The sequence below is a fragment of the Phacochoerus africanus genome, chromosome 1 (genome assembly GCF_016906955.1).
Source record: "Phacochoerus africanus isolate WHEZ1 chromosome 1, ROS_Pafr_v1, whole genome shotgun sequence".
Taxonomy (NCBI): Eukaryota; Metazoa; Chordata; class Mammalia; order Artiodactyla; family Suidae; genus Phacochoerus; species Phacochoerus africanus.
In genome coordinates, this window is record NC_062544.1 from 171,780,012 (window position 1) to 171,807,784 (window position 27,773).

General features: G+C 41.0%; 2 protein-coding genes across 3 annotated transcripts in view; one reads left to right on the top strand and one right to left on the bottom strand.

Annotated features, from left to right (window-relative positions):
* Nucleotides 1–27,773, top strand: part of MED12L (mediator complex subunit 12L) — a 352,961-nt gene that overhangs the window by 200,864 nt on the left and 124,324 nt on the right. The window lies entirely within an intron of this gene.
* Nucleotides 1,717–26,129, bottom strand: GPR87 (G protein-coupled receptor 87). Its single transcript, XM_047784713.1, has 3 exons — nt 25,857–26,129; nt 7,574–7,705; nt 1,717–2,840 (listed from the first exon to the last, which is right to left on the bottom strand). The coding sequence occupies exons 2-3, from the start codon at nt 7,605–7,607 to the stop codon at nt 1,798–1,800; spliced, it is 1,077 nt and encodes a 358-aa protein (XP_047640669.1). The 5' UTR covers nt 7,608–7,705; nt 25,857–26,129; the 3' UTR covers nt 1,717–1,797.

Consider the following 27,773-nt stretch of genomic DNA (forward strand, 5'->3'; position numbering starts at 1 on the left):
CTGTAATTCATTCTGGATTTTTATGGGGAGTGTGGAGAAAGGAATTAGCCTTTGAAACTGACCCCTTGCATTACCTGGTATAAAACATGGCTGTCTTAACCTAGCTAGTGGACGCAACTGGGGCTGGGGGAGCTAGGCACAGGACCAAGTAAGGCATATGTTAATTCATGTACTGGAATGCCCTGGGATTTATGGAATTAGAATCTTGATGAAGAGATGGATATTTTGATTAAGGTCCTCAGATAATTCCTTTAATTTCTTTGCTACCATCCCCTCTGCCAAACCTGACTCACCTCTTAGAGCTCTGTCTCTTCTTGAACCTAACTGTGGTAATCATTGTTGGGCTAAGTTATTCTAAGTTAGTCTTTTTGTTCACTTTAGCTTTTTAGAATTTTGCAGATTGTTTACAGTAATCTAAATAAAATAAAGTATTGTTTACAATAATCTAAATAAAGTATTGTCTTGTTGTATATGTGTATCTACTTTGTTTCCATCAACCACACTGTTCCTTTTTCATTGGCAAACATGTCTTCTTTTCTTCTTTTTTTTTTTTTTTTGGCTGCCCCATGGCATATGGAGTTCCTGGGTCAGGGATCAGATCCAAGCCACAGTTGTGACCTACACCACAGCTGCCCAACCCACTGTGTTGGGCCAGGGATCAAATCTTCATCCTGGTGCTGCAGAGACACTGTCAATCCCATTTCGCCTCAGCAGGAACTCCAACATGCCTTCACTTTTGTTTTTTCAATACTTGCCTGGCTCCTCACACAGTGTTAGGAACAAATCAGGCACCTAAGTCTGTGGTCAAGCAGCTGAAGGCTGTGAAAAAAGAATGAAGGCTCAGGTTTATATTGAAGGGGGAGAAAATATTCTCGGATTTAAAAAGGTACTCTTAGTCTGTTTTGACCTCATTTATTGAACTCTGATCCTCAGCTGAAGGTGTTATTTTTAAACTAATGATATCTTTACTAAAGAGGGATATAGTTGAAAAGGAAGACTACTTTAAAACTATAGTTTTTCTAAAATAAAGACTATTACATGGCTTTTTAATAAACTAGGTATGCTTTTTAACTGAGCCTTCATATTCTCTTCATTCTTAGCACATGAAGATTCAAATGCAGCATAGATGTGTAATAATGGCAAATGTAAGTTCAGAGTGTTTTACCTCAAATCTACTTATTACTCAGTCACACTTCTTTTCCCCCTCTGAAATAGCCCAAGTTTAAAATTCATTGAATTCAATCTTTCAAATACATTGCATAAGATGATCATTCCTTCTCCTTCCTATCCCTGCACCATGAGAGTTTTTCTAATGTGCATAAGATGATAAGCAGAAGGATAATGGCTAAAGGTTGTAGATGGGTCATAGAAGTAATGACAGAAAGGCCTAGCAATCCACATTTACTCAGTTACATCTGCAATGATTGAACTGTGATGAAAACAGCATTTTCTTTCCGAGATCTTAAGGCTTAAGGTTGGATAGAGTTCTCTAAACTTCCTGACCTCTCAAAGGTGGCTTCAATGCAGCAGCATTTTCTGCGCATGCAGTCTGCTTCTCCTTAAACGTTCAGTCAGAATCCCTGCCACTCAGCCACATATTACCTCTTGTTGAGCTCTTTTTTTCAGTATGCCTGAAAAGTTTTCTCAGTTCCAAGTTATACTCCAGTTTCATACCATTTCAGATCTCTTTTCATCTGTATTTTGATGGGCTCACACAAGGATAATCAAAAGATGTTTATTTACACTTTGTACATATTGACTTCAACAAACAAGAGAAGACCTTGTGGCCTTTAACTCCTACACATCAGTGTAATCATAGTATATGCGGACCTCTGATCTTCTGACACTTTGCAGGGATCGGATGCTTTCGCTCCTTGTTCTGATATTTGATTTCTTGAATAGCCTTCTTGAAAATGAGCGACACATGAAAAAGTAAATTATTGGATCCAGGCACACATTGCATGCAGACAAGAAAAGGGTCATTTCCTTGCAGTAATACAGGATTTTGTGTGCAGAGTCATCTAAAAGTCTGTCCAAGTGACTAAAAGTAAAAGGAATCCTGCACAAGTGATAGGGTAGAAAGCAGGTAAAAAACACAGCCACAACCACTCTAATGCTCTGGTTATGTTTTCGTTTTCGGCTCGACTGGCTTATGAATTGCCTGCTGGATTTGTGGATGTATCTGGATATGGCTATGTAACATCCGATCAGTATCACCAGCACAGCCACAAACAAGCAGCTGTTGACATAAATGATGGCATTATGCCATTTCACCCCCAAGGGACTCTTAAGTTTCACGCACTCGTGGATATTTTCCCTAGTTGGTTGACCATTTGTTAGAATGATGTTTGGCAAGGACAGAACAGCCATGAGCACCCAAACGCAAATAGACAAGACCTTCGTGAAGGTTACACTGTACATGCGAGAGTCGCCAAAGGGCTTTACCACTTTCAGGTATCGATCAATGCTTATCAGCCCAAGAAACACGATGGAAGTGTACATGTTGGCGTAGAATAAAACTGAGGTGTATCTGCAGAGGATAAACTTGAAGTACCAAGGTCCAAATCCTGCATCGTGGACTATTCGAAATGGAAATGTCAGTGTCATTATGAGGTCAGCAACCACTATGTTTTTGAGATAAAATATGAAGCTGGTTTTATTCCTAATGTGGAAGAAAATCCACACTGCCAGACCATTCAGCAAGATGCTTGCCACAAATATAACGAGGTAAAGCAGAGGCAAGACGATAGTGTTGAATTCATTGTTAATAGTGGCGTTCTTTCCAGGTGCATCACTCACGTTACTTGGGGTGTGATTTCTTGGGCTGGGCAGCTCATTATCTGTAGGAGAAGCAGGGAGACATCACTTCAGTGCTTTGCATGCCCCACAGACTGCCAGGCTTCCTCACAGGCTGAACTATCCCTGTTTGGGGCTAGTTAAAAGAAAGTCTTTAGTAATTTAAAGAGTCAATTTAGTGCACTGTTAACATTTTGAGTAGCTTAAGAATTGGTGGACTCAAACAATTCGGAGCTACTGTATAGCACAGGCAACTACATTCAGTATCCTGTAATAAACCATAATGGAAAGGAATATGAAAAAGAATATATACGTATGCATAACTGAATCACTTTGCTGTGCATAAGAACTTAACACTGCATTGTAAATCAACTATAACTCAATAAACAAACAAAATATTAAAAAAAACCAGTGCCCTCACCCCCGAATCCCCCCTCCCCAACTCTCTTGAGTAAAAGGTGATGTTTCTACTTCTCTATGCTAATCATTTGAAAGTGAAAATAAATATACTAGGGAAAATTATCCTGATTAGATTTTAATTCAGTGTCACTACAAATAGAATCAACAAAATTTGGGAGGAAACAGTTAAAATTTCATATAACAACATGGTAGCATGTAGTTTATACTTTTAGTGCAGTCTTTGGCATGCTCTTTGAAATACCTTTTTTTTTTTTTTTTTTCCCCTCCTTCTCTCACTTTTAGGCCCTGAGCATCAAGCAATGGGAAAGAGTAAAACTAGTGGGTCATTTTGAATTTTTTGCTCATTATTTTCCTATAGTACTTAAGAAACTTTAGGGACTGTTAGAATGAAAAGGAATAATTGTCATTAAGGTTTAAATTCATTATCAAGGAGGACAATTATTAAAAATAATTGCAGGCTGGTACCTCTTTTTATTTACAAGGCTAGATTGTATCTATTATACTGAGCATGTGGAAAATGTAAACTTTTTGCAATTTCGAAATTTTTAGTTCATATTTTTAAAGTCTTAGACCCTGCCACTCTTATCATTTCAGCAGTGAGTTGGCTTTTGGACATTGGATTTGCATGACATAGGTGAGAATGGGCCTTTCAGATCTCCTGCTGTTGGGATTGTTATTGATGGGTCTCCCCGCCTTCCCCTACCAGGCAGGTTTTTTCTTGTGGCGCCATGCACTAGCCATACAATAAGGAGACTAAGACAACCCTATCTATGCCTGGGACAGTAGAGGTTCCTCTGATGAGTGACTTTGGCTGGTGGACTTTTTCATTCATCTGGTCAAAACTGTTCAAACTGCACTGCAGTCTGAATCTTCCCACTCTGCCTCCTTGTTCCTTTCTCTCCTCCACAGGGGTGCTATGTGCATAGCCTTCTGTAACCCCTGTGGGCATTCTCCTGGAGCAATCTCTTGGTCGTCCAGTTACATTTTGTCTTTTTCTTTTTTTGAAACTGGAAGTAATAATTTTCATATGAAAGTTTTGGATGCAAGTTTACAAGGAGGGTCATTTCTGCAGGTTCATGTCCCACTGATGTTTTCTATTATTACAATTATATTTTTGGAATGATTTTGTTTTACAGTGTGAATCGAACCCTCATTTCCCTTCATGGCAGGTAGAGTAGTATATGTATTGTTTCTCTTCTTTGGAGAAATGAACCAGGGAAGATGGCTTTGATGATTGTAATCCAAAAGCAGGTTCTTAAATTGCTGCCTGAAATATAAGCGGAGGCTCTACCTGAATAACCTTGTCCTCTTTCTAGCTCTTTCCCTTTTATTCTCTGCTACTAGTGTTTTTAAAAACTGGTTTTCCTGGCTTAAATATCCTTACCCAGGCTGGTAATTTATACCTGGACTAGCCTGTTAGGATGAGACCCAGAGTATTATTAAGCTTTACAAGTTTAAAATGCCTGATTCAGCTGCCATCTGTACTCCTGTTGCCAGTTTCAAATATCATCTTGAACAGTATCATTCAAGCCTATTTTGACTTAATGAAGTGTTGCAGACTTGGCTGCTCCTGCACCCCAATATTCATATCAGCACCCATGCCCTTAGAAGCTTCTTAAGACGTACAGTTTTACCTGGGTTAAGATATCTGCTTGAAGAGTTCCCTTCATGGCCCAGCGTTTAAGGAACCCAACTAGGATCCATGAGAATGCTGGTTGGATCCCTGGCCTCCCTCAGTGGATTAAGGATCTGGAGTTGCCATGAGCTGTAGTGTAGGTCATAGACACTGCTCAGATCCCATGTTGCTGTGGCTGTGGTGTAGGCTGGCAGCTGTAGCTCCAGTTCGCCCCCTAGCCTGGGAACCTCCATATGCCACGGATGCAGCCCTGGGGGGGAAAAAATCTGCTTGAGTTAATTTCCCCAGTTACACTATTAACAGTCACTTTTATCAAACCCAGAACAGAACCCTAAGGGAAGTGGAGAGAGGGCAAGTAGGTTTTCATCAGGATAAGTGGTCTGGCTGAGAGACCCGAAAAAAGGGGCAGCTACATTATCTCCTGAAAGATGGCTAAACCTTTTAACAGTTACTAACGAATGATTTTCAGAGTCATTGGGAATGCAGACAGAATGGTTCATGAACTATAGCACAGGATTTCAACCCCTAGTGTTGGCTCGCTGGACCTGCTGTGCTTATCCTTGGTGGGATGACAGAACCTAGACTTCTCAGGATTGGTTAAGGTTTTTGAGCCTGTTCCTTACATACTTTAAAGTTTTAATTGTAGGAACAAGTACTCTTATTAAATGATGATTTACCAATCACTTACGGTTATCAAAGATAGTCATAAGTCAGAATTTCAAAATTAGTCCCTATATATACTCTGACTCATAAATAATGTCAGGTCTGAGTGACCTGGTTCCACAGTGATTATTGAATGTGTTGTGGCCTTCAGACTGCTTGCTGCCCTGTTTGCTGATTGTGTCACCCTACAGTCTTTGCTTCCTTGGGAGGGTTAATATTTTGGAATATATGATTTCTTAATTCAAGGGAATAGGTTGGGGCTTGGTTATTACTTCATTTGCCAATGGCCACATTTACGACGCAGCTTAAACAAATTACCAGGTAAAGCCTGTTACAGCCTATTCTCTGACATAAAATGGTAGTAGAGAGAAAAAAAAATGGCTTCTGGGAAGCAGGAAGAGTCGTCTGTGGGTTGCTCTGGAAGGCTCAAACCTTAATATAGAGAGTTTGGGGTGACATTTATTTATTTAAGAATTAAGTCTACGGCTTATTCTTTCCTGCCAGCTACCTCCATCATTTCTTCCCTTCTGTAGGGTTGCCCCAGTTTTTCTAAAGCCTTTGATTGTGCTCGAGGGAATTTCTCTGCACGGTGTTCCTGCTCAGAAATAATGACCATTAAAAATCAGTGGTTTTCTTCACCCAGGCAGTTTTATCACATTGTTCTTTGCTGTCAGTATAAAGAACTTGGCCAAGTTAGGAACATTTTTAATGACAGGTAGCTTAATCAATCAATCAAGAAAAATCAGAAGCTGTTTTTACAGTGTAAAGGCCATTTGGTCACATCTCACACACTCCTCATTTCCTAGGATGTTATCCCCCGTATTGCTTAGTGCTGAGCTTGATTACAGAGTGAGAATTGAAGGGAAAAAAAAGAAAATCCCTTTCTTCCAGCTCCTTTTTTTTTTTGGCATACCCATGGCAGGTAGAAGATGCTGACTCAGGGACTGAAACTTTACCACACCAGCTACCCAAGCTGCTGCAGTGATAATGCTGGATCCTTAACCTGCTGTGCCACAAGAGAACTCCAGTTTTTTTTTGTTTTTGTTTTTGCTCCAGCTCCTTTTAAATTAACAAAGGCAGTGACATGGGAATTCAAGTTCCATAGTAAAGAAAGCATCATTTTGTACCAGTGTGTGTGTATGTTGGAGCTATGGGCTATGGTTGCCTGTGTTTGTGTACTGGGACTGTGTCCCTGTGTGTGTTGCAGAAATGCATGGGCTTTGTTGTCAGATGTCTCATTAGCCACATGTGTTCCTGTGTTGGACAGTGCAGATAAAGGGCATTGCAGGAAGTCCTCTTTGATGATGCCAATTCAGTTACTTCATGACTTTGTAAAATGGAATAAATAGTTTTTGGATCTTAAAATTTTGCTGGACCTGCTGAGAGTTAAATTCTCTACAAACATTTCAAGCACCGTATCTAGTACTTGGTAGGTGTTCACTCTCTAACTTTCATGCACTAAGTTTAATTTGTCTCATCAATAGCAGACACATTCCAGATGATAAAGCGGTGAAGAATCTGGTCCTTTTGTTTTTGGTGAAGCTACCTTGTTTCATTGTGGCATGTCATAGTTTGGCACAAAATGTGACTGGATCAACAGTATGTCTCTGCTCTACCTGCCAGGTGGGAATGAAATACCAAAGTCATGCAGATTATAGGGTGTCACTAGCCTAGCTCAGCTGCCCTTGCATGACTCTTTTCTAGTTACCACTAGTGTAGGTCAATGTTGTCTTTGGCCTCTTGGGGAACCTCAGTGAACCTTGATGTAGACAATTTGCATACTTTAGTTTGGGTATAAAAAACTTCCCCAATTGTCATTAGTTTGATCATTCTTGTCCTTTTGGAGATGATTTCTAGATGAAACAAAGCCTAAAATGAAGTGATAGGTTAAATTTCCCTCTTGCATGTTTGCTGTTTTACATTTATTGGAAGCCAAGGATTAATGCCAGTCTATTTTGTTATTCGATGTGGTGACTACTAAAGGCCTCCCTTCCCTGGATTGCCACACAGTATATTGATCAAATAAGACTTTCTTTTGCATGTTTCTCTACAGCTTACCTGGTAATTTTGCAAGTGTTAGGTTGAGCCCCATTCTTTAGTTGTGATGGACTGTAGGCACAAATACGTGTCAGGAAACACTTGGGGAAGATGGAGGCAAGGGCTCGGCATAGGTTATTCCTGGTTTAATTTCTGGGGGCAGAAAAGAAAAAAAAAAGCAGTTGGAGAGGAATTTGAACATACAGTATTTTGATTTTTTCTTAAAATAGGTAGATATACCCCCATGATTGAGAAAAGGCCTTTGAATATGCCACACAAGAGTTGTCCATTTTTGTGTGCTCTTTCAGCCTGCTCACCATCTGAATGCCACTATGTGTCCCTGGGAAAGTTACTTAACGTCTCTGTGACTCAGTGTCCTCATCTCTGAAATGAGAATGATACTTTAGACTGTGATAAGGATTGTGACATAATCTATCAGGCGCTTATCAGAACCTGGGTCCAAGAATGTGCTCAGGACATATTAGCTTATGTCTTCTCATCCCTGCTTCTACCTCTTTCTTTTTCTCCCCTCAACCTTGGCACAGGCATTTGAATGCATCTATGATGAGACTTATGTGCAATTGCACATTGTTAAAAAGATTAAAAGTTCTAACACTGATATATGAAGAATGTCTTATAAGCTCAAACACATTCAGTGTCCAATTCTTGTAATCTCTGGGGTTCCAGTTTTGGCTTTACCCTAACCACCTGTGTGACCTCCATTGAGTCACCTGACCTTTTGGGAATTGGACTGAAGGCCCTAAAAAATTCCCTATCAGCACTCAGATTTGCTGAGGCTTCTATATTTTCCTCAAACATAGGTTCTCATTAAGAATTTAATTTCATTTGCACATTTGTTGTGTTAAGTCCCTGTACTTCTTTGTGATAACTCTATGTCATCTCACCTCAACTTTTGGCAAGGAAGGAATAATTAAATTGACTTCGAGTGAGTGGTGTGTGGTTTTGGCTAAATAACTCTTCTGAGCTTTAGAGTCCTCACAACCTTTTTATCATGATTACCTGAGATCCTAGGTACATGTGATGATGCACTGAGTGCTTTAAGATGTTTCCCCACTTCTCCTTCAGCAGCTATGCCTTGTCCCAGTTTTCTGACTTTTCTCAGATGTTGATCAAAGAGAGATGAAGTCCTGGGAACTGTTTTGGAAAGTGCTGCTGAAGACAAATGTGTTTGTGGAACCGTTCATTATAGGGGAAGTGACAGTGTTTCTCATGAAATGAAACCATGTGAGACTTTCATGTCCCTTCCCTGATATGGTTTAGATACCACAGAGCTGCAGAGACACCCCAAATAACCTCATCCCCTCCAAGCACAAAGCCATCTTCTGGCTGTGTAAGCAGTTACATTTGCTGAGTCAGCAGGGAAAGAACATGTTGGAGGCCAAAGTGTATTTAAGAATTGGGCAGCAACGATCATCACGACCCAATTTTATCTGTTGTATAACTATAAATGTAATAAAATTCATTGAGTAATTAAAAAAAAGAATCGGGCAGCAGGTGGAGGGGCACTTATATTTTTCCCTGTTACTCTGTCCGTCTCTTCTGTTGCTTAGTGCCATAGGACGTGTAGGTGCTGGATTTGGTAGTAGATGAAGAAAATAGTTTCCAAATATTCAGTGATTCCTCAAGTCCTCAGTTATCTCCTTTTAGAGTTTATTTATTTATTTATTTATTTATTTATTTATTTATTTATTTATTTTTGTCTTTGCTATTTCTTTGGACCGCTCTCACGGCATATGGAGGTTCCCAGGCTAGGGGTCCAATTGGAGCTGTAGCCACTGGCCTACGCCAGAGCCACAGCAACGCGGGATCCGAGCCGCGTCTGCAACCTACACCACAGCTCACGGCAACGCCGGATCCTTAACCCACTGAGCAAGGGCAGGGACCGAACCCTCAATCTCATGGTTCCTAGTCGGATTCGTTAACCACTGCGCCACGACGGGAACTCCCCTCCTTTTAGAGTTTAGACACCCTCACTTAGAGTCACTAGAGTGTGTGGTACATAGTGGGAAGTCAAAAGGTCTTTATTGGTTAATGGATCATGGACAGTGATTAGAACCTCGGAGTCCCTCATTTTAGATTTAACGTAAAACAAGGAAGTGAAATCCTGCTTTCTCTTCGTTTACCAAAGTTTACTGAGGAGAATGATTGAGGCAATTTTCTAAACTGCATAATAATGATCCTTGGATTTCAGTAAACATTTAAAAAAAAAATTTTTTTTTTTTGGCCATGCCCATCGTATGTGTAAGTTCCCAGGTCAAGGATAGAATCTGAGTGACATCAGTGATCATGCTGAATCATTAACCCCCTAGGGAACTCTAAAACCTTATTTTCTTGAACCAAACTTCTCTTGGAAACATATCAAAGAGTCTACATGAAGAACGCATCCTCAATTTTATTTTCCTGTGTGCACGAGTTTAGTGGTTTTCCTGTTCTTGGCTTTACTTATTCCTCACTTGATAACAAGAAGTTCAGTATAGCTTCCCCCACTGGAAAAGAAGTAGTGTCTAGAGGTGGGTGAACCACAAGAGAGACAGCAGACAGTTCGCCATTAAGGAAGACACAGAAAAGAGGCTGGGAGAAAATATTTGCATATCGCCTTTATGATAAAGGATTAAATTCAGAATATACAAAGAACTTTTACAACTTCCTAGTAAGACCAAAAAAGGCCCAATTAAAAGGTTATCTGAAGATTTGTATAGATGTTTCACCAAGAACACATGAAAAAATACTCAACCTCGTTAGTCATTAGGGGAATTCAAATAAAAACCACAGTGAGATACTATTTCACATGTACCAGAATGGATATAAATAAAAAAACAATGACAGATCTTGTGGAGGATGTGGAGAGATAGGAACCCTTGTATGTTGCTAATGGGAATTTAAAATGACGCCGCCACTCTGCAAACAGTTTGGTAGTTTTTTTAAAAGTTTAACCTAAAAATATTATGACCCAACAATTCCAGTCAAAGTATCTCCTCAAGAAAATGAAAACATATGCCTATGCAAAGACTTACATACAAATGCTTGTATTAGCATTATTAATAACAGCTAGGAGTTAAATCAACCCAAATGTCAACTGATGAATAGATAAACCAAAGATAGTATAGTCACATAGTGGAGTACTATTTAACACTAAAAAGGAGTGAAATGCAGCTGTAATACAAATGAATTAAACAACATTTTGCTAGGGAAAGGAGCCAGATGCAAACGACCAAATACCATTTAAATGAAATGTCCAGAAGAGGCAAATCTTTTTAGAGGTGCAAGGTAGTTTAGGGCTAGGGGTGGGAATGGAGATTAGCTGTAAGAGTATGAGGAGTTTTGGGGGGTGCTAAAAACTGGATAATGATGATGATGGCACAACTCTATAAATTTACTAAAAATCATTTAAAATAGGTGAAAATTATGATATGTAAATTATTATTTATTTTTATTTTTTGTCTTTTGTTTTTTAGGGCCGCACCCTGTGGCATATGGAAGTTCCAAGGCTAGGGGTCTATTCGGAACTGTAGCTGCTGACCTACACCACAGCCACAGCAACGTGGGATCCGAGTCACATCTGCGATCTATACCATGGTACATGGCAGTGCTGGATCCCCATCCCACTGAGCGAGGCCAGGGATCAAACCCGCAACCTCATGGTTACTAGTCGGGTTCATTAACCACTGAGCCACAACAGGAACTCCCCCTGATGTGTAAATTATATCTCAATGAAGTTTAAAAGGAGCAAAGAGCAAAGAAAAGGAGGAGAAACAGGGTCACAACTCAACCGTACAATGACGGATGAGTTTTTGAAACCAAGGAAAAGTACCTAATAAGCCCATTCCCTATCATCCCTTGAAGAAAATAGTGGAATGCCGAGTTATATTTCACCAGAGTTCCACCACTTGAGGTAGATGAGGGGCTTTGCTCCGTGATCTGGACAATTCATTTGTCCAGAAAGAAGAAAGAAGAGTTTCTTCTTTTAGAATTGACACTCTGTGGGTAACGATTTGCACTTTGGGAGGGCTCTATCTTCCCATTTTCTTAATTCTTGTTGAAGTTACACGAGAGAGTTGGGTTTTAATTAGTTCAGGAATGAAGTTTGGCTTTTCTGGAGTCAGATTTGTTTTCTAGGTCTTAGAAATGAGATGTTTCATGCTCCTCCACTGGCTTCTGAATGTTTCCTCTTTCTGTCTTCATCTCTTTCTCCACCTTCTCCGGATGAAATGCTTCCCAGCTTTAGGCCACAGCTCCTCATTCTTTCATTTTCTTTTTCTCAGGAGTGTTCAGGTCCCCTTGGATGCTCGGCCATCACCTCCCTTCCATGATCTAGCTCTTCTATTCCCCAGACTTCACTTGGTGGTTGTTAGAGGTTGCCGTCTGTCTGTGTTCCTCAAACTCAAATTCTCTAAACCTGAACTGTTTTCCTTTTTTTCAGCACACACCATCCCTGTTTGTGAATATTTGCTTCCTCTCTTGGTTGAGAGAGTTTGAAACCTCAGTACTTGATGGGATAGTTCTTTTCCTTGACTCTCACCCAGTCAGTCCCTTGTTCAGTCTTTCTGCTGCTTCTGTTACAATATCATTCCTTTGCTTCTGTCCTCACCTTACTACCCCCAGAGCCATCTTCCAGATTGAGGCCCTCCTGGTCTTGTGTGCCAGACCTCCTCTCTGTTCTTGCTGCCTCTTGCTTCTTTCCTCTCAACTCCCTCCTGTTTCTTGCTGCTAGATTCTTCTTTCTAAATAACCCATGTACTCCTGCTCTCTAACCCTGACTATGAGATGCTAGGGAAATTCTTGAATTAAAATTGCTAATGAAACATAAGGAGTTATTTTTTTAGTTTTGAAGATCAAAACATGTGGAAGCCAAAAGATGCTGGGTTCTGATAATTAAAAATTGGCATTAAACTCTGGTGAAACCTGCTTGTCCCTTTGAATTAACCCTTTGTGTTCACCTGCTTGTCCCTTTGAATTAACCCTTTGAATCAGAGGACCATAATGTCCACTCTGTAGCCTCATTATGAGGTTAAATTAGAATATATGTTTATAAGTTATGTGCTTTGTAAGCATACTCTTTGCTCATGTTATTTTCATTAATCCTTGCCTAAATGAAATTCAAGATCATTTTCATCCTATTCTGTATATTAATTTCTGCCTCTCAGGGCCATGTCGTATATTTAGCCCCCTGCTTTTCTTTATACCTATTTCTGCTGTCACCCCTCTTTCCCTACCTTGGAAATCTCTACCTTTCCTTCAATGTCGACCACAAACCAACATTAAGGTCATTTATTGGAAGTCTACTCATGTTCCAGCCTCTGGAATTATAAAGATGAGGAGGGTACATTTCTGCCTTTTTAAGGAGTTTACAGTCCAGTTGAGGATCTAGAAGTAAACAGACCACAAAGTAGAGTGTGAGAGTTTGGGATGTTGTGGAAATCAAAGATGTCCCCAGGTGAGGAAGCAGGGATCAAGGAGGTTCCATGGCAGCTTTGATGCCTGGGTTGTGGCAGGTTTGCTAAAGGTCCGGTGAGAAAGGAGCACATGGACGTGCTGAGCGTGGCCCAAGATAACATGAGGTAACCTGCTGGGGAGGTGATGGTGGCCTTGAGTGGTGGAGAGCTGTGACAAATTTGAGGCATGTTGAGGAATTAGTGGCTGATTGATACTGGTGCAGAGGGAGGAAGAGTGTTGTGGCCTCCCAGTATTTGACAATGGGTGTTGGCTTCTTTCACTGATGCTAGGGCCTGTGGGAGGAGCACACTGTAGGATGGGTGGAGTTCAGATTTTGATTTGTTGATTTCAGAATGCCTCTGTAGTCTCCCTGTGATATCTGCTAAGTAATTGAACAAAGATGTCTGGAGCTGAGGGAAATGCTCCTGGCTAATGATGTACATTGAAGGTCAACAGAGGATCCACGATAGAAAAAGTGATGGGAGTGAATGAATGAACCTGCCCAGTAGAATGAGAATAGCAGAGGGCTGACGTCCAGGGAGCCGTTCTAGGAACAGGAAAGTGCCTGAAGGAGTGGTCACGAATTGAAAGGATCACCAAAAAAGATTAATGTCATGTGAGTTTAAGAGTTTAAGAAATGAGAAGTTGTAACTAGTTTTATCCTGCAGGGCGGGGAAGCGCTGTAGGATGGACTTTAGTGACAAAGAGGTCACTGTTGGTCTTGCCAGAGCCGCCCATATAGTGCTATGTGTGGGTGTGTGTCGGGGGGAGTAGGGGCAGAAGCAGAGGGCTGATGAGGCTGATGACAGAGGGTTGAGTACTGCTTGTGAGGTGAGGAAGGGAGCGATTTCAGACAACTCTTTCAAAAAAAAAAAAAATCATACCTGTGATGGGAAAAAGAAAAGGAGGGGGTGGGAGGTAGAGATGGATGTAGGACTGATGGAAGATTCTGCTAAGCTTCTTATTTACTTACTGTCTTACATTTTAAAATATTTTCCTAGCTTGCCTAAAAAAAACCCCAAACAAACCAAAAAACCCCTTGCTTCTACCCTGAGCCAACTGCAGTGATGGTGTGGTGCCCATCCCAGCTCTGTTGCCCTCCACTGTTTGAGCCTTCGTCCCCTCAATGGGTGTGATGATACAGCCAGAAGCAGTGACGTTGAGAATATTTATGAAGTATCTGGCACAGTTGCACAGAGTATGGGTTGAGTCTTAGGAGTTCCTATTGCGTGTTGTAGGGACACAATTTGGTGATTGATATTTGGGTGAAACTGAGTTCTTGCCATCTCGTTTATGCTGAGGCCATTGTGTGGTTTGTGGTTTCAGCAGCCCAGTGTGGACTCAACTGATTGATCTTTTTGCTCCAAGAACTTCCTTTAAGTTGCCTCTATGCCACACCTGCCTGTAGTCTTTCCTCAGTAGCAGCAGCACTGAAGCTCCCCCCACCCGTGTGGTGTACAGTAGAGCAACTTTGCACCCTCTGCCCGTCCCAGAACCTGCAGGGTGTTGCAATGAAGATTGCTTCAGCCGTAGTAATGGGCTCCGATCCAGGACTTCACTGATGGGCGGCAGTCCTGTCCTGCAACCTACTGCTCCCCCAGCCAAGAACTGACGAAACCTCTCAAGAATGTGTTGTCTGTGGCAAGCCTGAGTTTCACAGCCATTCCTGAGGTTAGATGGTTTTAATGCTTAGAGACCTTCTGTTTTTTTTTCCAGCCACCCATTGATATCATCGTTGGATTATTTTATTAACTGTCTTGTGATGTTGTTGGTTGTCAGCTGGCTTTTTAAATGAATAAAATGAAGTGGTAGAAAGGGATGAATGTCAATGTCTCCTTTATCTTAGGCCTTGAACTTGGCCCTTGGTTTGGCATGCAACGATCAGAGCAGCCTATGCCCTAGGTGTGTTTTAGTCCCATTTTCCTCCCCAAGTGGGAAGAGCTGAGGCTCAGACATGTTAATTAACTTGCCCTGACTCACACAGCTAGTAGTGGGTAGGGTCAGGATTCCTATCAGATATGATGGAATCTGCAGTTCTTTCCATTATCCTGCCCTGGAGTACAAATGCAGAGCAGTTCCAGGGTTGGTTTCAGAGGAAGTGGGAGGGGGAGGAGAGAGCAGAGGCGAGGTTTGTTTTCCCTGTCAAGCTCATGAAGGAACTGCTCATCTTCTCAACTGGAGAGATGGTTTTGTTTGGCCTGAACCATGTGCAAAAATCAGGAGATTTCACTTAAGAATCCAGATTTGGATCGGATCTTGAACAAGGAGAAGCTCTGCCCACATGGGTGTGAACCATCCCGTGGCATTAGCTGCCCCTTCTCTTTGGGAATGTGCTCTCCGGTCACCAGCTCACGGCATCCTCTGCTGATGTCCCTGAGCCTCCTCACTCCTCACTCAGGAGCACTGCTTGCCTGATCCTCTAGACACTCAATTTTGCAGCTCTTGGCTCATTTATCATGTCAATATTACAGATCAACCTTTGACCAGCATGGGTCAGGTGCCCTATGTTGACTGTAAGCATATCTCGCTTCCTCTAACCCCTCTCTGCTGATTGGTCTTGCTTCAGGGATTCTTAATCAGTGATTTTCCCAGTACCTCTTAGCAACCCAGAAAAAATGAAATGGCAGGAGATCTTGCTGCTTAGTGTACACCCAAGAATTAATTGTCACCAGTGAACTCTTCTCTGTGGCCAGCCCTCTCCTAAGGCCTCTAAGCAAGAACCCTACTGCTTTTGTGGTTGGGGAAAAAAATGGACATTCCAGGGTACGAGGAAGGAAAGGTTACTAATGGTGGAGCAGAGGCTTGAACCCTGGGTGTGTTAGATGCCCAGACCTCCTCAGTTTCCCTAGAAGGGAGGTGGGAAGACTGAGGAAGTATCAGCATCCAGGGCCCCAAAGCGGCTGCCTTGGGCACACACAGCCCTGCTGTCATAGTTGGCGGTCAGATCTCAGCATGGGCGGGGAGCCACTGTTCCAGGCCAGGCTGCAGAAACTCCCTCCTTAGCAGAAAGGCCCGGCAGGTATGCCCTCCAGGCCCTGGCAATGCTTTTCTTCTCTCTGGCTTCCCAGGGTCTCATTATTGCCCTTCTTCTGGTCAAGATTTGAAAGATAAATGCCAGTTAAATTCTTGTACAGCTGCTCATGATTTTTGGGGGCTGATTATTTGGTGGTGGTTTTCCTATGACAGAGTTGTGGTTAATTACCGCTCTTATTTGTCCTCCACTTTCCAATTTGTTCTTTGGAAGCTCTCACCTGGAATTACAGGAATGTCTGATCTGAGGTTTTGTTTTTTTGTTGTTGTGTTATTTTGGTCACTTTCCTATGGAAAAGCTGGATTAAACCAGTAGATCATATGGGAATACTGCTGTATTCCCTAAATTTCAGTGGAAAGACGTAAAGTTCACAAAAGCCGTCTAAAGCAAAGCTTCTGATGAAAGGCACAGCCTCTCTTGCATTTTGGAATCACGTTTAACCTAAGAATCTTTTCAATTTAAACCAGAGGAGAGAGAGAGAGAGAGAGTGTATGTGTATGTGTATGTTCCAGTACTGCTAAGATAGAGCTCTGCTGAAAGCCTTGGGAAAGAAACAAGTTACCTCACTGTAGGTATAATTCTTTTTGTAATTGAATTAGGTCACTGTATTCATAAGGCACTTCATTAATGCAAGCTTGGAGTCAGTAACCCAAAGGTGCTGGAATGCAAAGCACACAGCCTTCATTCTGGTTTTTTGGGTACCCTTAAATTTCTCTTGACATTTGTAGCCTACCATTAGGCATATTTTGGTTCACATTTAGACTGAACATTTTCTTTCCCCAGGTGACCTCTGATTACCTATTGATTGGTGATTGATTGAGGGAGGGTGGTGTGAATTAGGTTGTACACTCCCTCTAGGCAAGGTTTGTGTCTAATGCTTCCTTGTAGCCCTAGCCCAGACCTGGTTACCATATAGGTAAGGGCCTCAGCAAGCTTCAGCAACTTGCCTGACATCACACAGCCAGGAGATGAGCTCCCATTTCTGTGACCCCCAAGCTGGCTACTTGGCTTGATCAGTGGCACCTCAGAAGTAGCCTGGACGGTATGCTGGACTTCAGTGCGGTTGGCAGGTGTTAACGTTTTTGACTTGGTCTTTGACTCTGTGACCCTGGGCAAAGCATTTTACCTCTCAGAGCTTGAGTTGCCCATCTGAGAAATGAGTGAAATAATAACTTCCTGGCCTGGCTCCCAAAGGTGTTGTGAGAATCTGCAGAGATAATACACTAAAGTCCATTTTATATTGTAAGTGCTATAGTAATATAATTCATGGCCAAGGAAGATAATTTATGGCACATATTTCTTTCTGCTTAATAACAGAAGTCCTAGAGTCAATTTTTTTTTATCATTTCCTGAGTTGAAATATATATATTATGTTTTATTTACATAGAGTCTAATTTATACATAGCCAAATTCTGGATTATTGATAATAGAGTTGGCTGGTCAGAGAGGTCACCGGCTGTAGTCCCAATAGCCAGAGTAGTGGCTTTGGATGAATATGTTGTAAACTAAATGCATTTGAAGCAACTTCTGGTCCCTAAAAAAAAATTCTAGGAATCCAAGACCCCAGGTAAAGACTGTAGTTCTTTGATTACTATTTATCGACCTCTTAGGAAAGGAAGAGTGGTTTTTCACTGGCTTATGGAGATGTTGCTCCTTATTTTAGAAGGGTTATTCCACGGCTTAAGCATTATTCTTAAGGGTCATAATTGTGCTTCATGGTCATGGTAGTTAGTGGTTGTCATGGTCACCATTCTAATAAGGTCATTAGTTTGGTTTTCTGGTCTGTGGATGAGAGGTACGTATCCCCAAGGCCCCTCCTAATGGAGTGGTTCAGGTTAGCTACCCTTATTTATTTATTTATTGGTCTTTTTAGGGCCACACCCTGGTGTATGCTCCCCCGGCTAGGGGTCGAATCAGAGCTATAGCCGCCAGCCTATGCCACAGCCACAGCAATGCAGGATCTAAGCCATGTCTGCAACCTACATCATAGCTTACAGCAATGCCCAGATCTTTAACCCACTGAGTGAGGCCAGGGATCAAGCCTACATCTTCACAGATAACTAGTCAGGTTCTTTCCTGCTGAGCCACAATGGGAACTCCACTACCCTAATTTTTGGAATCACAGTTTAACCAAACTGTTAATGCTGTTTAAATTAATGAAATAAGACTGATAACCTAAGAGACAAGTCTTCCTTCAGTGTCATCCCCTACCTTCAATGATAAAGACTCTCTAGTAAGATCTTCAATACTAGCGGATTTTTTTTTTTTTTTCTTTTTTAGAGCCACACCTGTGGCATATGGAAGTTCTCAGGCTAGGGGGTCGAATTGGAGCTACAGCTGCTGACCTACACCACAGGCACAACAACACAGGATCCGAGCTGTGTCTGTGACCTACACCACAGCTCAAGGCAACCCTGGATCCCCGACTCACTGATCGAGGTCAGGGATTGGACACATATTCTCTTGGATACTAGTCAGATTCGTTTCTGCTGTGCTACCTCAGGAACTCCTGATATTTCGCTATTTTATCAGCATCAAACCCTCACTGTGTCTCATTTTCTTCTGTCATAAAAACAAAAAATCAATCCCCCCCCCACATATGTAGGAAAAGGATTGAGCATCACATATAATTCATTTTATATAATATATGTGAGTGAATATATACACACACACACACATATAACATTTTCTTCAGAGTAGTTCCTGCTATCAACTTCACTGGCATTAATTATTATTATTTTAAATAAATGAAATGAAACAGTGCAACAAGGAAAGGCTGAGAGAACAGGAATTGGCAGTGGAGCTCGTGGAAGGCATGGTCAGAGACCGAGAGGAAAGCTGATCAAACACTGGTCCTTTGATGTTTCTGAATAGCTCACTGTAAAGTGAGGAGACTAAAGCGATGGACTGCAGATTCAAATAAAGCCCCATCCATATGCGGTGTCAATGAGGAAAGTGAGCTGGGTATAAGAATAAATAACCAGGAGTTCCCATCGTGGCGCAGTGGTTAACGAATCCGACTAGGAACCATGAGGTTGCGGGTTCGGTCCCTGGCCTTGCTCAGTGGGTTAACGATCCGGCGTTGTCGTGAGCTGTGGTGTAGGTTGCAGATGGGGCTCGGATCCCGCGTTGCTGTGGCTCTGGCGTAGGCCGGTGGCTGCAGCTCAGATTAGACTCCTAGCCTAGGAACCTCCATATGCCGTGGGAGCGGCCCAAGAAATAGCAACAACAACAACAATAACAACAACAACAACAAAAAAAAGACAAAAAAAAAAAAGAATAAATAACCAGCAGGCCAGTGAAATACAGCTAATAGCTGAAATGCTAGGAGAGATAATCAGGATGGCTGGGCACCACAATGCCTCTGGGTTGTTGCCACACAGGTGTGTGGGTCATCTGCCACCAGACTATAAAAAGTGGATTTTTGTATAAATTGCATAAGCTTAAAATTCTGGCTTAATTTTGTTAAAACAGACCAAATGAAGCTTGTCTGTGAGTTATACTTTGTGACATCTAATTTCATGGTGGGGTTGACCCAGGTCCTTCCATGGAGTTTATGCCAATACCTTTGAGACCTGATGCCAGGTCCAAACCTGCCCCTCATTTTTACTAATTCCCCCCTGACTTGATATTTTCCTTTTTTTACCTGAAATCGATCAGCCTGTAAGACAGGGTTTGAGATAATTCATTGGATTTAGAACTTCATGGGATGAATACTTTTTCAGACGCTCTAATGTTTCTTCTTCCTTGATGCTGTTGCATTAGGCTGAACCATATGGAAATGTTTTTGTACGTGAAAATGTCATTTTCATATGGTTCGACCTAATATGTCTGGCCCTTGGGAAACTTTGATGATTAGAATCAATGTACTGGGAGAAGGGGGACAAGAGGTTCCGCTAGAGTAATTATGAAGAAACAGTGGTATGATAAAGTATGTTCTCCCATCTGCCTCCATAGAATCACTTTGCCCCAACTGAGCTTTGTGTTGATACCTTCTGACGTTCAACCCTTTCCATTGTGTCTACTCTTTGGGGATTCAACACTTGTTTTTCCGTGTAAGGACTCAAGAGAAAAAGTTCTAACAATAATGTTCCTTTAGGCCTTCTACTAATTTATCAAAACTGTATGAGTATGCCTTCTTCTTTCCCTGCTGGAGTTGAGATAGGAATTAATGCCTTTGGTGAACTAACCTCTCACATGGCTTTGTACTTCCCTCCATTGTTTTTCCCAGGCTTCATTTTTCTTGGTTAAGGTTCATTTGAACTACTTCATATTAAGCATCTCTGTGAAGCACTTGAAATCTATGGGGGAGACTAGGCAAGACCTAAATAAATAGACATGTGAGTACATTAGAGGGAGTACCTATCTGGTGTGGGTTGTACTTTGCTGAAGGAAAGAGGGAGACTTGTGGGAAATGAATGCACATGGGAATGAGTGTCTTGCTGGGGGTGAGGCGGGAGGAAGGTAAGGGTAGAAAGGTGGGCTTGGCCACCTTGGTTGCAAGACAACCGATTCTTGGAGTGTCTTCCAGGATTGGGAAGGAATGGGAAGGGGGGGCATCAGAGCAAGTGTTAGGTCCCCTGGCCTTCTTATATCACATAGCTTCACTTTTGCATTCTCAAACTCCTTTCTGCATTGGCCAGTTCTTTAGTGTCTGTCTGACTTGCAGTTTCATACAGACTGTAAACTGATTCTGCATAGTGCATGCACAGGGTCCCAGTATGATTTGGTACATATCAGATACTCAGTATTTCTGGGTCTTGGGATGATAAGTAGAGATAATACTTGAGGTATTGTACTGGTGGCTGTAGGCACTGTGTGGATGCTTTTTTTTCATACCGCAAAATATACATATGTGTTTGGTTTGCAACATGTAATTAGAATGAGTGTTTTAGGATAAAGAGAATATTGGCATTGAATAGATAAAAACAAAATATCTGTTGAATAGTGATCTTTTGTGTGTGTGTAGTTACCTTTTTTGTTTGTTTGTTTTTGTTTTTGGTGGCGTGTGGAAGTTCCCTTGCCACAGCAGTGACCCAAGCTACTGCAGTGACAATGCCAGATCCTTTTAACAGCTAGTCCATCGGGGAACTCCCATTAGTTACCTTTTTGATGGCATCCATTGTTTTTTTTCCCTCATTTTGCTATGTGTTATATGGGTTCTACATAGATAATTTTGATGCAGTGTAAGACTTTATCTTGTTTAAAGTTTTCATTTCCCAAGTCTTTAAAATGCTTGGTTCAGACAACCAAAAAATAATTGTAGCTGTGGTTATTTAAGGGTTGTGTGTTATTCTGGGCCCCACGTAGCTACATTGTACCCAGACATAATAGGAAGGACTCTCCTCTTTATAAGTACAGCCAGTAAAGTATTAATTTTGCAGTTTTTCCAACTTTTAGTTAGTTTAAGTTACTTTGAGAAGCCCCATCGATGATTTGTTTTCTGTCTCATTTCTAACCTTGGAGTTTTGCTTGTATGAAGAGGAACAGGTTTGGACAGGTAGGTCATCCACCCCAAAAAGAGTGTGGCAGGCCCTAAAATGCCTGAAACCTTGAGGCAACTCAGGTCCATACATTAGTTTCTTGGGTCTTTTCTGTCAGCTCTCAGCCCGAGAGTCACACAGCAGAGTGCTAACAGCCCACCTATTTTTCTGTTATTTTTTTTTTTCTTCAACTAGTTTAGAAGCTCCTGTAGTGCAGGGACCTTATGTTATTTTGTTTCTCCTGCCCTCTATGGTACTGGCGTCCATTTTGGAAGCATCCAGAATCTTATTTTAGCAAAGGGTACCCTTTGGACTTAGGGACTTGAAAGTGAAATTTCAAAGCCAGTTTGAAAGTCAGTAATATCACTAACCTGAGAGCGTGTTCAGGCTACAGGCAAACCCTCCCTGGCAGCTGAAGTCTGTGTTTCTCTCTTATTAGTCATACAACAACAACAACAGTATTAATAAGAATATGGGTTCTGCCAATGCTGGCTAATATTATTTTGTGTCTAGGACTATTCTAATTTATTTAGGTAGATTTAAATTTATGAAAAAGACATTGGATTCACATTATAAGTCTGCTGTTTACTTGGGTAGCTTGTCTAACTCCTCTGTGCCTCAGTTTCCTCTTCTGTAAAACATTCATCGTAAGATTGATTTGAGGATGGCGTGACGTCTTGTCACAGTATTATGTTGTTCAGTCCTTCTAGATCTTTTATTGGAGCTTGACATCTCAGCAGAACTCACTATAGAAGTGCTACCTGAGTGGGAGGAAGAGTAGTATGCCCATTTTTCAAGTGGAGAAACTGAGGTTTGCAGAGGCTCCTTCAGCAGACTGTGTTCTTGACTGCTCTGCTCATAGGTTAGTGGGCCTGGGGAGTGCAGAACCTGGATTTGAACACAGGTTGGTCTGGGCTCTTAACTGCTCTTCTGCTCCTACTTCCACACAACCTGGGGGTTCATGTGTTGCTTATAATCTGACCTCCTTTGGGAAAACTGGGAAGTACAATATCTCCAACTTGATTGCAGGGCATGATGTGCCCAAGACAGCCGCTTATCTATGGTAGGCACCCAGTATGGTAAATAAATTATGAATTTATATAATTGTACCTGCTAAATTACCACCACCAACCACCAACATGAACAACAACAACAAAAGGTCACAAATAGCAAATACTGAGTTTACTCAGAACTTTAAAAAGTAGTGACTTAAGAGTATGGTTGACTGCAGGCAGACTTGGTTCAACGTCAGAGCTTGGCAGTGTACTTATACATCACTTAAGCCTCACTCAGTTTGCTCAGCTGTGAAATGGAGGTAACAGCAGTATATATCTTTTTTAAAATTATTACTATTATTATTATGGTCTTTTTAGGATCACACTCAGGGTATATGGAGGTTCCTAGGCTAGGGGTCAGATAGGAGCTATAGCCGCTGGCCTACACCACAGCCACAGCAACGCCAGATCTGAGCCACGTCTGTGACCTATACCACAGCTCATGCTAGCGGCGACTCCTTAACCTACTGAGCAATGTCAGGGATCGAACCTGCGTCCTCATGGATACTAGTCGGGTTCGTAAACTACTGAGCCATGACGGGAATGCCTATATCTTTTTTTAAAATATATGTTAAAGTATGCAGTGGTCCTGGACATATATTAAGCTATCAGTGCATGTTAACAATTACTGTTTTAGTATTAAAGTTTAGAAGGACAGTTTGTGACATATGAGTTCTATCTAATGCATTATGTAAAGTCATTTAAGGAGTTAGCATTTTCTTCCAAATTGTCAGAAATTATGATTAGAAATTGACTTATAAGAGAAATTATGGAATCACTGATAGGTATGACTTAATGTGATGTCTCAAACTAGGTGAAACTTAGTTCTCTTGAAAATGCATTTTCATCTAAGTTTTTTTTTCATATTTGATTAAAAAATGCCAGTAAAAGATAAAATGTGCTAAATTAGGTACAGGATGAAGAATAAAGTTCCCTTATTTGTCATATAAGGAGGAAGAAAATTTAGAAATTATTGCCAGGTCAGATAGGAGCTTGGCTTTAATTATTGGCCTAAAGCAGAAGGTTTGTGTTTTGTTTCTTGTTTACCTTGTGTTTTTCCTGTGGTTTATCTCATCTAGTTTTTAACCACAAGGTCAATGTTGCCTCTGCTCTCTACTCTCTGATTTAGATAGTCACTGGCTATAGGAACTGCAATTGGCCAATGAATTTGTATTAATGCAGAACTTCCCATCCCAGGGAGCAGGAGCAGACTGTAATCATTTCAGACTTAGAAAAATCCAGGGCCAAAAGAGGCTGAGATTTGACTAATATCATGTAGCTGGCTGGGACAGGAAGGGGAGGACGAGTCCTCCTCTTCAACATTTCTAATCATAATTTCTACACAGTGTCCCCTCCTGCATCCTTCATTTGGTCCAAGCCTTGGGTTCTTGATAACAAACCCTAGGGCTTCAGCACATCATCTGGATCATGAGAACCTAGCCAGGCAAGGGGCTCCCAAGGACCAAACAATCTAATCCCTTCATTGTACTGTGAGGGAAGGCAGTGAGCTGCTGGGGAAGTAAGAGGCTTGCCCACATCACACTGATAACTTTTGGCATCGTCAGCATCCAAACCCTAGCTGGGCTTTTGCTCTCATCCCAATTCCTGTCCCACGCCTGAGCACACAGCAGTGTCAGTCTTCAGACTGTAGGATGCTCCCAGGGGACTTTGCCCAGCTTTCACCTCCCTTCTAGCCTGCCTTTCCACTGTTCCTTTTATTGGGTTCTGAAGATGTTTCATGAGTTTTCCTTGTCTTTCCATAGTTTAGAGGTGTGCAAAGAACAAAGGGCCACTGGTGTCTCCTCTGTCTTAAATTTCTGTGGCGTTTTTTCAGAATACAAGGCTAAGGCTGAAATATTTTTTGTACTTAAAGGAAGTGAAACCTTAAGATATCAAGGAAGAAAGGAAAGCAGGCTCTGAAGGAGTCACGGGCACCACTAACCTAAATAAAAACATCCATTCTAATTTCGATTTCTGCCTCCTACCCATATTCCTGAGTGTAATAATCCCTCTCAGCATACTCTCTCTAGCCAGGAAATTTTTCCTTTAGTCTCTTCATGAAGTAGTTAGGATTTTCTGACTAAGGACTTTTTCTTTTCTAGGCTGCATTCTTAAATATGGTATTCAGCAGTCTAACTGCTCACCCAGCCCCCTTCTCCTTCACCTCACATAATACCTGGAACACTTTTCAAATAGGTGTTGGAAACTGTAGTCTTAGAATAGGAATTTGCTGAAAGACTAAGAGACTACATCTCCTTCATCTCTAACTTCAAGGAGGAAAAGATTGTTAACTGGCAGAAATCATAATATAAGTAATATAATAATACAAAATAAAAAGAGCCTGGCTATCCCACGCCCCATTTATATTTGATAACATAGAACCAAAATTTTGCTAGTAAATTGGAGTCTCTAATTAGAATTATGAAAGAAAGTTGTTATTAAAAATGTTAATATACCTCGTGTAAATGCAGATCCACTTTGAGAATACGATACAAAATTCTACAGCAGATAAATTGCAACCTAATAAACCGAAAAGTCACCCTACCTTAGACTCACAGCTATTTTAAAAGCCTTATTATTCCTTAGGAGAGTTCAAATCTCCTTGCCTGTTTCTTGGTTTCCTCAATGAAGTGAAAACTTCCCTAGGACTTTGAATGTGAAACAGAACTAAGCCATTTCTAAGCTGCTCTGCTCGTCAGTGGTTAGGAGTTTCCTCAGTGCCTCTCCTGACAGGTTTTAACATGATCTCTTAAGGAATCAGAATGAGGATTTCCTTGTTCTTTGTGGTACAATGAAAAGATAGAGATTCTTCTATCAAAATGAGGCAACTTGAAGAGAAAATCATTTTTTTCCCCCTTTTGATCTCTTTCAAAAAATATGAGTGAAAGATTGTGAAACAAATTTCAGTTTTGGGTCTTGGAAATCAATTATAAGGGACTCTGGATTTTTACTGAACTAAAGCAAATGTGACTTAAAGCAAGTACTTAACAGAAGTGATTTCTAAAATATTTCCGCGTTTGAAGGCACAGTGCTCAGTTTATGTTATCTGCCTGCCTGAGCTGGAAACAGAGAAGTTCCATGAAGGACGGATGGCCCCTGTCTTGGAAAGTGGTACCTCCCAAAGAGGACTTGTGGATTGCGTTCACTCAGCATTCTAATTCCTACTTTTCTTCAGACCTTTAAGCAGAGGTGTAAGTAAAGTCTTACTTAGTATGATATCACACCCTCCATGACTTTTAAGAAAATTGAAAAAACAAAAACAAACCAAAAACTTCATTTACCTTTCATTGCTGTAGCTGGCTGTCCATTCACCTGATACGGGTGTCTTCACATCCAAACAGGCTTCTCAACTCTAACTGAGAATGAGTCTCAAAACCAGGGTTGGCAGGGAAGTTGGTTTTTTGTTAAAGCCTAAAAAAAAAGCATTTTTCCCCCTCCCCTGCCGGAGAAGGTAGGTGCTCCTCTACCCGCCTAGAGATTGTCCCGTGGGGCACACTTACAAACTCTCCTGCTCAGGAATAACTGGAGCAACTTGCTCGATTGCTAATAGAAATGACTCACATTTAAGAGGAGGTGAGATTTGTAGACTGGGGAAGAGTGTTTCCTTGAACATGCGGGAATCAGACAGTGATTCACCTGAAGGGAACACAGAGGCTGGCCAGAGCACTGTTTAAGGAGGAGAGGATAAGTCTCCCCAATATTTAGGTCTATTTTTGGAGGGGGAACCCCTACTGCTAATCAGAAAATGTGCATTTACAAACCTTCCTGCTAATTAACTTTTGGATTAAAAGGAATCAGAATATCTTTTATTTATTTTGTCTTTTTAAGGCTGCACCTGTGGCATATGGAGGTTCCCAGGCTAGGGATCTAACCGGAGCTGTAGTAGCCAGCCTATGCCACAGCCACAGCAACGCCAGATCTACACCACAGCTCATGGCAATTGACCGATCCTTAACCCACTGAGCGAGACCAGAGATCGAACCCACAACCTCATGGTTCCTAGTCAGATTTGTTTCTGCTGTGTCACGACAGGAACTCCCCAGAATAGCTTTTATAAAAGACAAATCTTTCGTGATATTATTCTATATATTAAAGACTAAAGTTAAAATGTATTTATACTGGTGATTGGTGAGTTGAGAAACCTGTTGTCTCATTTAAGAATCTGATGAATTCTACAGACCTGTTTTTTGACATATACACAAAATTCAAAATATCTTAAATAAAGTTATTTAGGGACTGAGTTTACCTAATCTCTTGAATTCCACAAAACAACATTTATTCTTTAAAAAAAATCTCCCCATAATGATATATTTATATAATCAAGCCACTTCCCCATTTGTAATTAATTTTAAAACTTCCAAAAAATTTCCTAAAGATTTCAAGATTTTTGTAAATGCGACATTCAAACAAATAAAAAAAAATACAGTTTAACCAAATGGAATGAAAACTTGATACTATCAGGGATGAAGATAAAAATGAATGAAAATAATTTTTGAAGTTAGTAAATCTTGGTATTACTTAGTGTTTACTTATGCCTTAAGGAAATAACATGTAGGTACTATTGTTTTTTTCTCCTGTGTTTGTTCAGAGAAACAAATGTATTTCATTTAAATACCAAAGGTTAAATATCAGAAATTTGTTTTTTCTATTGTCTTTTCCCTAATCAAGTAAAAACAGATAGCTAAAATGTAATGGTTTTCCATTGCATTCTATTTAGAGTGGGTTAAGTAAGTTGTGGATGAGTAGCTAGCCCTAGGGAAAGTCTCCAAACAAAAATTAGCCAATTTAATAATGGCTCAATCTTATAAGAACTTGTCAGATTTACAAACAATCCTTTATTTAGGTTTGGCTCTGTTTTGTTCCATTTTTGTGTTTACCTGTGGATTCCCCATTTGCTTTTAGCTTTGAAGCCAGTTTTCTGCATCTTGAGGGGGAAGTTAGGTCGATCTTAGTTTGAAAGACTTGTTTTTCTTGGGTTGAATTTCTTGCCATTTGTCCCTATGCCCCACAGATAATAAATACTTGACTACTCAAAATGGAAAATCTAACTGCCAGAATAACTGCTAAGTCTTAAAAATACCAATTCAAAGGAACACCTCCCTATCTTTAGCCTCCTTACAAGTATGTTGGGCAAAGACCACCGCTGCAGGTTCTGAAGATGACTCTCCCACATTTCCAGGGGTGGGTATGAAATCATG

What these genes read in the sequence shown, in the direction of transcription:
- GPR87 (XM_047784713.1), bottom strand. Translation starts at nt 7,607, where the DNA reads ATGGGGCTCAACCTAACACTTGCAAAATTACCAG. An exon ending in AACACTTGCAAAATTACCAG is followed by an intron (nt 2,841 to 7,573) that starts GTAAGCTGTAGA and finishes CTTCTCCTACAG; the next exon opens with ATAATGAGCTGCCCAGCCCA.